The sequence below is a fragment of the Diabrotica virgifera genome, chromosome 1, assembly GCF_917563875.1.
Source record: "Diabrotica virgifera virgifera chromosome 1, PGI_DIABVI_V3a".
NCBI lineage: Eukaryota > Metazoa > Arthropoda > Insecta > Coleoptera > Chrysomelidae > Diabrotica > Diabrotica virgifera.
The window spans coordinates 122,122,429-122,138,414 of record NC_065443.1 but is presented as its reverse complement, the minus strand read 5'-3'; the positions used below and the strand labels follow the sequence as shown (position 1 = coordinate 122,138,414).

Below are 15,986 nucleotides of genomic sequence, written 5' to 3'. Positions count from 1 at the left end.
CTTATTGACAATTTGATTAGTATAGCACAAGACTTTTGGAGTGTAAATATTTTCCCCCGTCTATTTGGCTCTGCTAATTACTATTAAAAATAAATGGAAAAAAACTTTGATAAAATAAAGTTGTATCCATAAAATATTTTTTATTTCTTTATGTGAGAATGAAATTAAAATTTTAAACTAAATATATGCCTATTTATATATTTTAATAAAACATCCTTTCTTTTTATACGTAATTTTTTAGTAGTATCTATGTACTTACGTACTTACATAACTTTATAATGTAATTTGGCATTTGAGATACATAGGTTGTAAAATAAAAATGTATTTCCGTAAACAAAAACAATATTATAAATAAATGAAACATTTTAAAATTTCAAAATATTGTCTTCACAGTACACGTCTGGCACGAGAACAGTTGCAAACATCATGGTTGGTGACGTCAGACCCAAGCGCAGGCTTTTGAAGTTGTTTGAAATGGTAAATTTGGGCGCGCAACTATTATCAGTTATTGTACGTAAACTATTTATTATTAAGACGTAATATTTTGGACATAATATTTTTAAACATAAATTAACAATTTTGTGCAAAAATATTTTTATGTGCAAGTTCCCTATTGACTAAAGCGTATGATGAGAAGAGTTTTTTTTATGTTGGATGACCATAGAACACCACCATGCCAATGGTCGTACATTAGATGTTTAGAAAATATATTATGGTTTAAAGGGTACACTCTTTGCCTGGTAATTCGCCATTTGCGTGTTCAGTCTCGAATGCTTCCAGAAGTTCTAGCCATATCTCTGTAGCCTCTCCTTTAGTGCAAGTATTTGTTTGGAATTTGTCCCTGCACTGCAATATACTTTCATTTCTATAAATGCCTAGTCTTAGGCTTTTGTCTTTAACTTTGTATCATTTACAAGCTTTATTACATCTTTATCAATACTTATTCTATTGTTTAGAGCAAATGTGAAATAATGTTGGCCAATTTTTCAACTAATCTTCTAAGCATTCCGATAAAGTATTCCAACGAACATACTAATGCAATACAAGAGCAGAATCACCAGCTTCTCGGAATTTTGCGCTAGCAAAATGTACATGTAAATTTTTTGACACTGTTCTTTATTTCTGGCACTTCTATATCGTGGGCAAGTAAGTTCAGAATATTTGGGCTGAACAGCCATAAGTTATTATGTACGTATGTATCTGTGCTGCCTAATTCCTCAAACAGATCCTTCTCATTTTAAGAAATATGATTTAAACAATGTTTTTTTCTACGTTTTATTTGTTTAAAACATGTAATATAAAAACGAAAAATAAAACATGTTTAAAATAAAAAAACCGTTTAAAACAAAAAAAAAAACGTTTGTTTTGTATAAAATAAAAAAGACATGTTTTTTTTCAACTCTGGAGCTGAGGATAAGAAAGAGCCTTAAGATGCTACTGAGACGACTGATGAGATAAGATGTTCTAGACTTTGTTGTATGGAATGAAAAGCTGGACACTAAAAGTGGATAATATAAATAAGTTGGAAGCATTTGAGATTTGGTGCTATAGAAGGATTTTGAAAATACCACGGATCCAACGAGTTACAAATGCAGAAGTGTTACAAAAGGATTGCGAGGTCATAAAAGACATCAAAACAAGAAAGTTGTAGTATTTCGGCCACATTACCAGAGATGCGAAAAATGGGATATTAAGGCTCACAATGCAAGGTAAAATAAAGGGTAAAAGATCTATAGGTAGAAGAAGAATTTCCTGGCTGAGAAAGTTAAGAGAGTGGTATAGTTGTAGCTCAGTAGATCTTTTCAGAGCAGCCGCCAATAAGGTACGAATAGTTGTGATGATAGCCAACCTCCGATACGAGAAGGAACTACAAGAAGAGAAAGAAGTGAATTGTATTATGGTATGGAAAGAATAATTCTTGAGGCCAGGGTATGTGTTAAAAGATCTAGAAGAAAGTCTCCATTATGAGGATCAGAAGGATAAAGAAAGGACACATGAGAATTTTTGTTTTCTAGTTTAGTAATATATTTCTCCTAAATGTTTCTAACTATTAAACTAATAAAATTTGTTTTTTTGTTCTAGTACCGACCCAGCCAATGGAGATGGAGAAGAGGCGAAGCCAGATACACGGCAGCTACGATTCATATGTGATTTAACCAATTTTAATTCTTAGGCATTTTTTAACGTATCAGACAATTGAAAGGAAAGGCAACTGAGCGTTCTCTAAAGCCGTAGTAAAACGATGAACTGATAGTTAACCAAATTTTAGAGAACAACATTTACAGTGTTGTGCAACAAGATTTTCTGTGATAAATAAAAGGATGGAATTGACGAGGCTCTTGAAGTACAATAAATAATTGATTTTGCGATTAAAATATATTATATAAACAGTTTAAATAAAAAAACAATAGGATAAGTTTGGCAGACCCGTCATATATTTTCCTAGATGATTTTTATTTGCATTTCATTCCTAGTTTCTAATTCTACCAATACGTCTTCTCACTCTTATTTCCTTATCACTTTGTTTTTAGATGTAATTCTTTGCATTGTAAATTTTGTGCCGTTTTGGTACAACCAATTCGAACACATCTTATAGTGTATCCAGTCTCCCGATTTTTTTGGTTTTGAAGTAAATTTCTCAACAACCTTGGTGGCCATTTTTAGAATTTAGGTCGCCATTTCATTAATCTAAATTGGTCTCCCTGTGAAAAAACTAATTTAGGCTTCATACTTGATATGATCCATTTTTTCTATCCAACAAGGTCACGATAAATAATTCAGCAGTTGTCAACTGCTGAAACAGATTTTATTTCTTGGACTATATAGATGATTATATTATGTGATAAGATAAAGGATAAAATTTGTCAGATTGAAAGTGGAAGATGACTGGTTTTAGCGTAATAAAGATGTACATTTTAATATTTATTGGATTGTCATCCAGTCCTTGAGCTGTGCTTAAAATTTTCAGTCTTTATCAAAGTAGTAAAGTTGGTTAAAAAAAAATGAAAGATGGTATGATATACACAGAAAAATGAAAGATAATGTTTTCTCTGCGTAGCTTTATAATACAAGGTAAGGTGGAACTCTTTAAAAAAACTTAGTGTTTCTGTATCGTTACACAGCCTCCCCCACGATCTTAACTTGGTGTAAACCACAGCTTGAAATCGGAATAGGAACCATACAAGAAAATGGAACGATACCAAAAAAGAAGAAGAACTCTTTGTAGTCCCATAGCACATCAATTCAATCGACAAAATTACTCCTGATAGATCAATAGCAAGTTAATTAAATCAAATTTTAGCCACTTTTCTGTTCTTCATCTACCAAAACCAATACTTTGTCAATTAGTATCTATCAAAGTAGGAAAGTTAGTTCAAAGCCAATCCAATCGACAAAATTAGTCCAGCTAGATACAGAAGCAAGTTAATAGAACCGAATTTTAGCCACGTTTCTGTACTTCGTCTACCAAAACTAATACTTTGTCATTTTTAAACATGGTACAATTCTCCCGGTTGGGGACCTGTTACCGACTTACCCTAGTACATAATACAAATCGATCCATTTTATTAATTATTTTTTGTCCTTTGAGCCGACAAATAACCAACGTGGCCTTTGGTTCGTGCCTTAAGATATTTTGTATACATTTTTGAAGATTGTTGTAGTTGTTTTTCAGGTGTATATACATATATTTGACTATTTTGTATTGTATATTTTTACCCGATTCCTCCAGTTACAAAATAGATACTTGTGCGATACGCAATTGATACATTTTCATATATGTCAGCAAGAATACCATCACTTGAGGAGGGCCCCTCCACTACCTCTTTTTAAGATGGCGGCTATGACGTTAGCTGTCACGTCAACTATAAATTCGTCGGGTTGTTTCATCTGTCCATTGGTCTTCTTTTTCAACATCATCGTCGCTGTGAACATCGTCACATGATCATTCTGTTTCATCAGTTCGTCTTGCTCTGTGAGTTTTTTGCGACAGTATCGTTCTTGCATCCAAAGACCAGCTCGAAGGAGGAGAAGATGCAGGCCCAGAGCACGATTTAAGGACCAGGTTGAAGACGACTTACAAGTATTAAGAGTACGAAATTAAAAAACCAAGGCGAAGGAATAGAAGCTGATTCTGAAACAGGCCAAGACACACCATGGGTTGTAGAGCCAAGGATGACGATGATAGCTCTTCTTTTTCGTGTGCGAATTTCAGTATCTCCGTTGATATCGATCCGATAGAGACGTACGAGGTACCATATGACAGCTTTTATCTTTTAACATCTAGCAAAAAAATATCAAATATTCAATGCGTCTTACGTTAAGCCAGTAAGTTCGTCGTCTTTTTCATTTGTCTCGAAACGTCACCTACCAGTGGTCAAGTCATTCCTTCTCTATGTGTACCCTTAAGAAAAACAGCTTTAACATAGATATTCGTTGACTACATACGACTACCTACTGCTATACATATGATAACGCGAAACAGTCCAAAGTCCACTTACGGTGCCACGTATCATGCGATAGGATTTAATGAATATTGACGAATAAAAGGCAGCTTGCCGAAGGGTACTTAGTTCTTCTTCGCAGGGGTGTGTGGGTTCATATATGAATAGCATAGGATAATAAAATAAAAATTTATTGACATGGCATCTGACACCATAGCCGCTATCTTGAAAAGTAACTTGGCTTATGACGCCAGGTTCATAATGGAGGGGTGCCACACAAATGAGGGTATTCCTACTTATTTCATTGTAAACTTTTGACATCTGTTAAAAAGAAGAATGAATTTATTAGTAACTAATCAGACAGGTACTCTTCTCTTCCGCGATATATCCTGTCAAGGGTGATATTGATCTGAAACAAATATCTCTTTAGTGAGATATTTTTAACTGAACTATACTGTTAATAGTTAATTACACATTACACGCGCTTATTTTGGAAGGTACATACTAGAGTTTTAACAAGCAAAAATACTAGATTTGTTGTAAAAGGTATATTTTAAAATACCCTAAATAAGGGTCTCAAGGCAAAACGTTCTCGGATTAAAAAATCCATCATCAGTGTTCTAAAAACCCTAAAATTAAGTATAACTTAATTAATTGAGAAAAAGTTAAAAAACATGACAGAGGTTTTTATTTAGGGTATTTTAAAATATACCTTTTACAACAAATCTAGTATTTTTTTTGATTTATGGTATACAGCCAGCTACAGGAAGTTTATTTTTCTCGTGGATTTTTTTAACAAGCGGTATATTTCTGGAGAGAACAATATAGTCGCTTGTTATCAACGTTGTCTCTTCTATGTGTGTATTTTCCGATCGCTGGAAACTTGCTTTTTGGAAAAGTAGAAGACCAGAAGAAATACGTGTGGGGTAGAGAGTAAGAGAAAAGCAATATTGCTTGTGAAGTGTGTTGTCGCACCATCGCACAGTGGTTCCAAACGCTGAAAACGTGGTCATGAGGTAAAATAAAATGTCCCTATTTAGGGATTTTCATGTTTACAGTTCTTTTCTCATACTATTATAAATGGGAAATAATCCACAATTTAACTAAAAAACTGATTTTATTAAAATAAAATAAAATCATTTTTTTTTAGTTTAATTGTGGCTTATTTCCTATTTAGAATACACTTGAGAGCAAAATAATCGACTCACTTGCTGAATAATTGTACACGTGGAATTTCCTAAACCTGTTGTCCGATTTGAGTGATTTTTTAGTATGTTATAGCCTTATTATTTAAGAAAATCGATGTAATATTATTGTTGCTATACAGGTAAAGGTCATTTTATACCGGGTGTAACAATCATACTGTGTTTTTTCTTAAAGTTCGGAACACCCTGTGGAGTATTCTAGCATATAAAAAATATTTAAATTAAAATTCAATTGTAGGCTTAGGCTTTATTAACATTTTCTTTTTTGGCTCATTTGGTTATGTTGGATAATCAAAAAAAGTTAGGTACGTTTAAGAAAAAAAAAACACCCTATGATTGTTACACCCGGTATAAAATGACCTTTAGCTGTCTAGCAATAATAATATTACATCGATTTTCTTAAATAATAAGGCTGTAACATACTAAAAAAATCACTCAAATCGGACAACAGGTTTAGGAAATTCGATACTTTTAACGTGTACAATTCAGCAAGTGAGTCGATTATTTTGCTCTCAAGTGTATTATAAATGGGAAATAATTTATTGTTTATAGTTTAATTGTGGTTTATTTCCCATTTATAATAGTTGATTACAAAAATACCACAAGGAAATAGCTTCAGAACATTTTCTCATACTATCGTAGAGTCGTAAATAAAGTCTTACCATACCAAGTTGTGAAATCTTGTCCGGAACACTGAAGCCGGTCACATACGAGATGACTGTTTCCGTACCACGTGCCTCGCGTTTTGACTGTTGCGAAATCGTGTATGGCGTCACTCCCGAATTACTGTTCGTGCACGTATTGCTATTGTTCGTTTCAGCCCAAAAAAAAAGGCTGGACCGTCAAGAGATGAGCGGTACCGACTTGATACGTCGAAAGATCGTGGCGAAGAGATTGCACCCTCACGTGTGAGTGCTACTTGTTGACCGTCGAACGGCTGATGAGAGAGAGCGGTTCACCCTTTGGCGGGTGTACGAGAAGAGAGGTTCTTAATCCCAAAATTGTCCAAATATTGTCTATTGGAAGGGATTGAAAAATATAAAAATATAAAGCCAGTAAAAAATATAATATTTTTGACATGTGAAAATTGAATACCATGCATGACCTTATTTTGGCCGGCAGTGAAAGTCGGAAGGAACGTGTATATTGAAAACGCTGTAAAACGTTTTGTAGTTTATCAATTTTATTGCTGTAAAGCAGATTCTTCTTTTTCAATTACGTATTAATGTAAGATAAAAGTTGACTAAAGATTTAATAACAATAAATGCATAAAATTTGTTAATTGCATAAAAATTAATATACTTAAAATATTCAAAATTTCGTAAAAATACATTCAAAAAGTACTTAATTCTGCATAATTCTGCGATTAATGTTATTAATGCGATTAATCTCAAAATGTACAGTCAGAAGATACAGAACCACATTGGTTTAGCTGCCTTTAACTGCCTATGCATTGCTTGCAGTTGTTTGAATACAAAAGTGTGAAATGAAGCATATATATTACATGATTCTGGCGATTGTTACTTATGTATGGGCCGTTGTACCTAAAGTAATAAGTTCTAAATGTTGTACTTCAAAAAGAAAATGTATTGGCAATCAGCAATTTCAAAAGTCCCTTGTATAAAATTTCAAAAAAATTGCGTTTAAAATAAAATTTTCAAATTGCTTTCTTTGTAATCAGCGACCTTAAACTACCAAATCTGACAAAAAGTTTTTCGTTTTGATTGATATTTTCTATAACTTTCCTCCATGTTGGATCCGCCATTTTGTTTTTCAAAAAAATGTCAGATTCGTAATAAGCGATGCCAAAAACATTTCAATACGAAAGCAATTCCTAAGTGTAGGGACAATATACGCTTTTAAAAATCATGACCACCTTTTCGGCATTTGAAACCACAGTGTATCATAGTGTATCATTTGAAACTGTCTTAAAAAATGTATATACTTATGTATAAGTTCAATGGTCTTAGGAAAGTGAAATAAACTAAAAATACCAAAATAATAGGTGAAGAGTAACTTCATATCCTTAGATTTTGGTTCCGTATATAGATGAAAATGTCAAAGTTTACAATGTGTATCAAACAATTCCTTATCTTTTTTGTAACAAACTATAGATATAAGTTTTAAATTAAGCATTTATCTCATTAATTTAAAGAGAATCATTAGACCTTGTACCATTTTAAGTTGTAGAATATTGTATAATCTTTTGCTTCTATATAAATTACTTAATAAATAACAGATATATATCAATACCTTTATTGACACTTGTGAATTGATTCTATACCGATTGAGAAATTTCTCATGGTTGGTGTGGGCCTTCAATGAGAGCGACAAAGAGACATGTATTTATTATACATTTAAAACGGGCTAGAAGATATACGCCGACAAAGCGAGGTAGCGCCAACAACCCTCTTCGTGTCGTAGGTAGGGCTTTCTCAGCACAGCGTTGTCAAAGTAGTTTTAAAAAAGAAAATAACAAAGTAGAAAAAATTATATTTAACTTTTTGTAAACGAATATGATAAACAAATTATTTAAAAGAAAAAAAAACTTAAATAAAAAATATTGTTTTCGTCCATTTAAAAAAAATGTGATAACGTTGAAATATAATTCAACCTTTTTCACTCACTTTTTTTAAAATGGGTGAAAACAATATTTTTTTACTTAAGTTTTTTCTTTTAAAAAATTTGTTTATTATATTCGTTCACAAAAAGTTAAACATAATTTTTTCTACTTTGTTATTTTCTTTTTTAAATCTACTTTGGCAACGCTGTGCTGAGAAAACCCTACCTACGACACGAAGTCGGTTGTTGGAGTTACCTCGCTTTGCCGGCGTATATCTTATAGCCCGTTTTAAATGTATATTAAATACACGTCTCTTTGTCGCTCTCACTAAAGGCCCACACCAACCATAAGAAATTTCTCAATCGGTATAGTAACGATGTTTAAGAAGCTGCATCCAGAAAAATGGTTCCGTCGATAAAAAAGTCGTTATTCAGAACATCAAACTATTCATTTCTTTTTTTTGTCGAACAAAAACAGAACATTGTCAAAAAGCAAGAATCTGTAAAGCAGCAATTAGACCTATATTGACATACCCGGCGGAGACAAGACCTGACACATCTAAAACGAGACGACTACTAGAAACAACAAAGATGAAAATACTTCCACGAATATCAGGGAAAAGTCTGTTGGATAGGGAGAGAAGCTAAAACATAAGAAGAGCATGCAACGCAGAAGACATACATGGATGGGTAACAAAACGGAAACAGGAGTGGAACGAACACGAATGGCAGAGTATTATGATAGTACGAATAGCACGAGATAAGTCACCAAATGGTTGAAGAAGTATTGGCAGACCAAGAAAAAGATGCGATAATTTAAACAATTTAAGAAGCTAATATTGAAGAAGATACAGGCTTTAAGGCCTACATACAAGAAGGAAGAAGAAGAAGAACTTAGCCTCATCGGAGCACCTGCGTAGAGGCGCTACAAGCACTACAAGTGCCTGGACACAGGTGCTTCGATGAGGCTAAGTTAACGCCGAAATACGTATAAGCACATAGTAGACGCCTTATTCTGTAATTAAATCGGAATCATCTTTACTTTCACTTTTGTGGGAATAAAATGGACTAGTTCGCTCAAGATTGTTATCACAGTGAACGACAGGTCGTGGGTGCAATTATATATCCGCTTGTCGACTTCATCACTCTGTTTTGCTTTAGATTTACGTCTTAAAAGGCATCAGAGGATAACAATTCGAATTTTAGTTCCTACCTCTTTTGACTAACTAAGAAATTATTCTTTTACAATGTAGCGTCACTGAAAATCACCTTTAAAACATCATTGTCGGAACTGTTAAAGGTCGGGTGGCATAATGTTTTATATTTACTTGTCAGTTTTAAAATTTTATTGTCTCTTCTTTTTATTCGTTTAAATGTTACTGGACCTTTTGCAAATTCTATGGGGTTTAATTTTAAATTTTAATAGACAATGAACCCAGTTCAGAAATAAAGTCAGGAGAAGATTTAGGCAGGGATGTATTATGTCTCCATTACTCTTCAATGTATATAGTGAACCCATTATTGAAGAAGCATTATTATCTAAAAGGAAAGAAATCATAATTAACGGAAGAACTATTCACGACATAATATATGCAGATGACACCGTGATTATGGTTAAGCTCTGCTGAACAACTTTAACTACTGCTAAATACGACAACAGTTTCTTTGTGAAAAATATGGATTAGAAATAGGTATAAAAAAGAACTAAATATATGATAATAACAAAGAAAACAAAAATAGAAACAAACAAACATGTCATTTTATAGATGTACCGATAGAGATGTACCGATAAATACAAATACCTGGGAACCTGTATTTAGGAAAATAATGATAAATAACAGAAATAAGGCCTAGGATAGAAATAGCAAGAAACCCGATTGTAAAGATGTGGTAGATAGAATATATATACAGGGTGTCCCGAAAAGATTGGTCATAAATTATACCACAGATTCAGGGGTCAAAACTAGGTTGATTGAACCTCACTTACCTATATACAATAGTGCACACAAAAAAGTTACAGCCCTTTGAAGTTACAAAATGAAAATCGATTTTTTTTCATATATCGAAAACTCTTAGAGATTTTTTATTGAAAATGGACATGTGGCACTATTATGGTAGCAACATCTTAAAAAAAATTAAAGTGAAATTTGTGCACCCCATAAAAATATTATGGGGGTTTTGTTCCCTTAAACCCCCCCAAACTTTTGTGTACGGTCCAATTAAATTATTATTGTGGCACCATTAGTTAAACACAATATTTTTAAAACTTTTTTGCTTCTTAGTACTTTTTCGATAAGCCAGTGTTTATCGAGATATTTTGAATATTTGTCGAATCCACCACATATTTGTATATGGTTAAGTACGATTGTATATAGCGACCTGTTAATAATCTGAAAATTTATTTATAATTTACTTTTTTAGGTATATTTTGAAAAAGAAGCCATATCTCGATAAAAGGTGACTTATTAAAAAAAGACTAAGAGGCAAAAAAGTTTTAAAAATACTGTATTTAACTAATGGTACCACAATAATAGTTTATTTAGAACGTACACAAACATTTGGGGGTTTTAAAGGAATAAAACCCCCTTAAAATTTTTATGTAAACATATTAAAAAAGAAGCCGCATCTCGATAAAAACTGGCGTATCGACAAAATACTAAAAGACAAAAAAGTTTTAAAAATGTTGTGTTTAGCTAATGGTACCACAATAATGAATTAATTGGAACGTACACCAAAGTTTGGGGGGTTTAAGGGAACAAAACCCCCATACAATTTTTATGGAGTGGAAAAATTTCACTAAAATTTTGTTTTTAAGATATTCCTGCCATAATAGTGACACACGTACATTTTCATCAAAAAATCTCTAATAGTTTTCGATATATTGAAAAAAATCGATTTTCATTTTGTAACTTCAAAGGGCTGTAACTTTTTTTATGAGCACATTGTACTAAGGTAAGTTAGGTTCAATCGAACTATTTTTGACCCCAGAATGTGTGGTATAATTTATGACCAATCTTTTCGGGACACCCTGTATATAGTGATGATGATATCCAACTTCCGACTGGGATGTTATTTTATAAATAACTGACGGTATTTTATAAATAAAACTTCAAGATAATTACTTGAAATATATTGTACATTATAAATACATTTTTTACTGAAAATTTATTCGTACCCGGTACGTTAGAAGCGCCATCTGTTAGCAAATCTACAAGCAAAACTTTGTAGATCTGGTAACAGGTGGCGCTAGTGTTAAATATAATATTTATTTGTATTTTTTGGCTTGAGAAAGTTCTAGTGCTAGTTTAAACATACAAGTACCTATAACGACAGTAACAATGGCTTTTTCGGTCTAGAAAGGCAAGTATATAGGACAATATATGAGGAAGATAAGTAGATTTTAATATTTTATCGAAATAAATAAAAACTAAGCTTTTGGGTCTTAGATCTGCATTCGTTCTTGAAAGTTAAGAGATTTGAACACTTTTCTAATGTAACGATTTTTCGTTTCAACTTTAAGAGAATATGTTTTTCTTCTACTATATTATTTATTCTAGGCAAATCGCCTGTTTAAAGTTCAAGTTATCTTTCCACCTTTCCGGGTTGATATATACTTCTCCGTCCTCTTTACTATTTATCTGGAGCTGTATTGGAGACATGCCGTATTGTTTATCCTTGTTATGCCAAAGAGTAATTCGTGAATAATTTCATGCATGAGCAAATATGGAGTGGAAGAACTATATCATCTACCGACCAATTATTTCTCATGTTTTCACTGGAAGTGTTTTGAATTTAATTGTTTTCAAGTGAAACATAGAAAATGTGTTATAAATGACTTCAACGTCCTTAAATACACGAAGTTGGCACACAATGAACGTTGTCGCTAATTATTATATGCGGGATATGGTTCATTTTTTTAATAGTTTACAAGAATATAATATCAGTGACATTTCTGCTTCACATTGATTTTTTCATCTTATTGTTTTCAATGTGATTTATTATACAAAGACCACTTATTTGGGAGTTCATAATTATTAATGTAAATTCATATCAGCTGGCTGTGCTATTTTTAAAGAACTGTAACAACATGTGAAGCAGGTTTAGTTCTGATGACATGTCGTGAATAAAGATATTGATAATATTTACTAGTTCTATAAAACAATTCTTTTGTAGTTATTTAATTAAAAGTTATTAACACAATTTTTAATTTGTTGATGACTTCTAATATAAACTGCGCGTCATAGAAAACGGGCACCCTAAAAAATGGGCCATTTTTGATGTCGCGTATATCCTAAACCAGTTGTCCGATTTAAATGATTTTTTGAATATGTTATAGCCCTATTCTTTGTCAATATCCTTCTAATAATATTTTTGCTAAACAGGTAAATTTTCATTGTATACCGGGTGTACGAATCAAACTGCGTTTTTTTCTCAAAGTTCGCAACACCCTGTGGAATATTCTAGCATTTATAAAATACTGAAATTAAAACCCAACTATAGCCTCAGGTTTTCTTAACATTCTGTTTTTTTATTCATTCGCTTATGTTGGATAATACAAAAGTTATGTACTTTAACAACTAGCCATGTTCTTCATCAGTACAGGGTGTTATAAGTCTAATGGGTTTTAGGGACTAAATAAGTTGGACAAACTTTAAGGGGTAATTCTGCATTAAAAATAATGACAGTTTGCTTTATAATCATATATCCGCAAAAGCTTCGTTTCCGAGATACGGGATGTTAAATTTTTTCTTACAAACTGATGATTTATTTATTGCTTTAAAACCGGTTGAGATATGCAAATGAAATTTGGTAGGTTTTAAGAGATGGTTATTGCGCATTTTTTGACATTCAACTAAGAATTTTATATTCACTATTGGAGCGCATACGGGTAATATGACCGATCATATTATTCGTATGCACGCCAATGGTGAATAAAAAATTCTTAATTGTATGTCAAAAAATGTTCAAAAATTACGTCTTAAAACCCACTAAATTTCATTTGCATATCTCAACCGGTTTTAGGGCAATAAATAAATCGTCAGTTTGTAAGAAAAAAATTAACTTCCTGTATGTCGGAAACGAACCATTTGCGGACATATGTCTATAAAGCAAAAGGTCATTATGTTTTCATGCAGAATTACCCCTTAACCCGGCACCTGCCACGTGGGGTGCTACCAGCACCCCATAACACACTTTTATCAAATATTTGGTATTTCCAGTTTGATAACCGAGCTGTGCGTCATAGTAGCTTTCTGTAATATTTTATAACATATATGTGTTAGTGTTTGAAGTGGTTATTTAGTGTCATTCTGAACTTATAGCTCTAAAGTCGAATTGGAGTGTCATCATCTGGCACTTTAAGTTTTAATTTTTTTTTTGTATTTTTGATAAACAGGTCAAATTTACATTTTTTATTGAAATATCTGATTTAAATTATTAATATAGACTCTATACTCACTAAATCTTAATTTTTTTAGATATTTTACTTGACTTCATTTATTATGGCTTGGTACTTGCTAATTTGCTTATAACACCTTTTTCATTATATTTTTTAACTTTTATAACATATTAGTGGCTAATAAGTTAATAAAACATGTTTATTTATGTTCTTGTGTTACTCAACACATTATTTTGTTTTTTAAACAAGTAGATCACAGAAAATTTTTAAGGGGTGCTGTGAGCACCCCACGTGGCAGTTGGCGCCTTGCAAAGCCACATGGCAGGTGCCGGGTTAAAGTTTGTCGTACTTCTTTAGAAACACCCTGTACTGATAAAGAGCATGCCTAGTTGTTAAAGTACATAACTTTTGTATTATCCAACATAAGCGAATGAATCAAAAAACAGAATGTTAAGAAAACCTGAGGCTATAGTTTGGTTTTAATTTCAGTATTTTATAAATGCTAGAATATTCCACAGGGTGCTGCGAACTTTGAGAAAAAAACACAGTTTGATTCGTACACCCGGTATACAATGAAAATTTACCTGTTTTGCAAAAATATTATTACAGGGATATTGACAAAGAATAGGGCTATAACATTCAAAAAATCACTTAAATCGGACAACAGGTTTAGGAGATACGCGACATCAAAAATGACCCATTTTTTAGTGTGCCCGTTTTCTATGACGCGCAGTGTATATTTCTATTTCGGACTTTCATTGTATCGTTATTATTTTTCTTTTAATATTTTTCAAAGTACGTTTGTATACATATTTTCAAAACTGTATGCCAATAAAACTATTTTAACTAAATATTGTAGTTTATGTATTTTCTGAATACCGCTTTCTTTTCCTGCTGATTCTCCACCCCCCACAAGTGGTGGGCGGATGGAGTAGTTCAGTAACTACCAGTGCCAAACGCAAGCCCAGATAGGAGGACGTTTGGACGAAAATCTATCGCCTCTTCACCAAAACATTACTACTAACAAGCCACGGAATAGAAGGATATTGAAGCAACGATATTGGCAACGGAACATGGATTTTCTCTTTTTTAAATAGACCAGGAACGTTGAGCGCCCTTGTTAGGGAATAGTGCTATTTATCGCTTCTCATTTGTTTAGTACACTTGACAAATGACGTATAATATTAATATATCTATACGTCATTGGCATATATCAATTATATGGGGACAAATAATCCCGGACAAAAAATCCCCACAAATTATCCCTGGACAAAAAATCCCCGGACAAATAATCCCCACAAATTTTTTTGGGCAAAATATCCCCAAGAAATATTTGCTGCCGAATAGTTCTCTAAAAATTTTTCCCGAAATTTTAACAAATTTCGAATTCCAATTCCATCCTGAAAACTTCAAATTTTACATGACAAAAGAGTGAGTTTTTTCAAAAATCGTGGAAGATATGGGGAATGAGCTAAGGCCCCGTTTTCATGACAGGCGCTTAACGCGAGTTTTGATAACGCGCGATTACAACTACATACATTTTACGTGAAGACCGTTCACACGCTAACGCGCGTTTTAGGTCATTAAGACGCGCGTTGGCATGTGAACGGTCTGAAGTAAAATGTATGTAGTTGTAATCGCGCGTTAAGCACCTGTCATGAAAATGGGGTCTTAGCTCATTCTCCAAATTTTCCATGATTTTTTAAAAAACTCACACTTTTTTGTCATGTATAATTTAAAGTTTTCAGCATGGAATTAGAATTCGAAATTTGTTAAAATTTCAGGAAAACTTTTAGAGAACTAATGCCCGATTTCACCAACGATACCTAAATATTTAAGAATTACCTAAGTGGGTTTAGGCACTTCCTACCTCTAAAACGGATTTCACCATAGGATACGAATTGCCTAAACCGCTTAAGCATTACCTTACGTTAGGATACGGATTTCGATCTCCCTAAACTTTAGGTATTACTTATCGTTGACAGTCAGGTTATATTTTTACAATTTTGACTAATGTACTTGTGACGTTTGTCAATAATTTGCTTCTTACTTTAATTTTGCTGTTATTCTGTAATTAGTATATTAGTTGAAATTTTGTATTTTCTTTTATATTATTAATATAATATGTGTTGGAAAATATAGAAAATCCTTTGGAGTTTTTTACAGGTCTATTGACAAAATTATGTAGTCTACCTACTACCTAACAAACTAGTGTTGTGTTTCAAAAACCCATTCATGATTATAACTAAAAGTGTGTCATTAAAAAATTAATAATAAAAAGCAATTTTCAACATATTATTTATTTTAAAATTATTTCGTTAATGACAATTCAACCAACTTCAATTTTTCGTCGTATGTGAAATTTACAACTCTTTTCTT

General features: G+C 32.5%; 1 protein-coding gene across 1 annotated transcript in view; it reads left to right on the top strand.

The window, feature by feature from the left end:
• Nucleotides 1-14,458, top strand: part of LOC114324354 (plexin domain-containing protein 2) — a 168,759-nt gene extending 154,301 nt beyond the window's left edge. Inside the window, exon 8 of the mRNA XM_028272158.2 lies at nucleotides 2,083-14,458. Within this exon, the coding sequence (XP_028127959.1) occupies nucleotides 2,083-2,151 (69 nt within the window). The 3' untranslated portion in view covers nucleotides 2,152-14,458. The remainder of the gene's footprint in view (nucleotides 1-2,082) is intronic.
• Nucleotides 14,459-15,986: the final 1,528 nt, after the last annotated feature.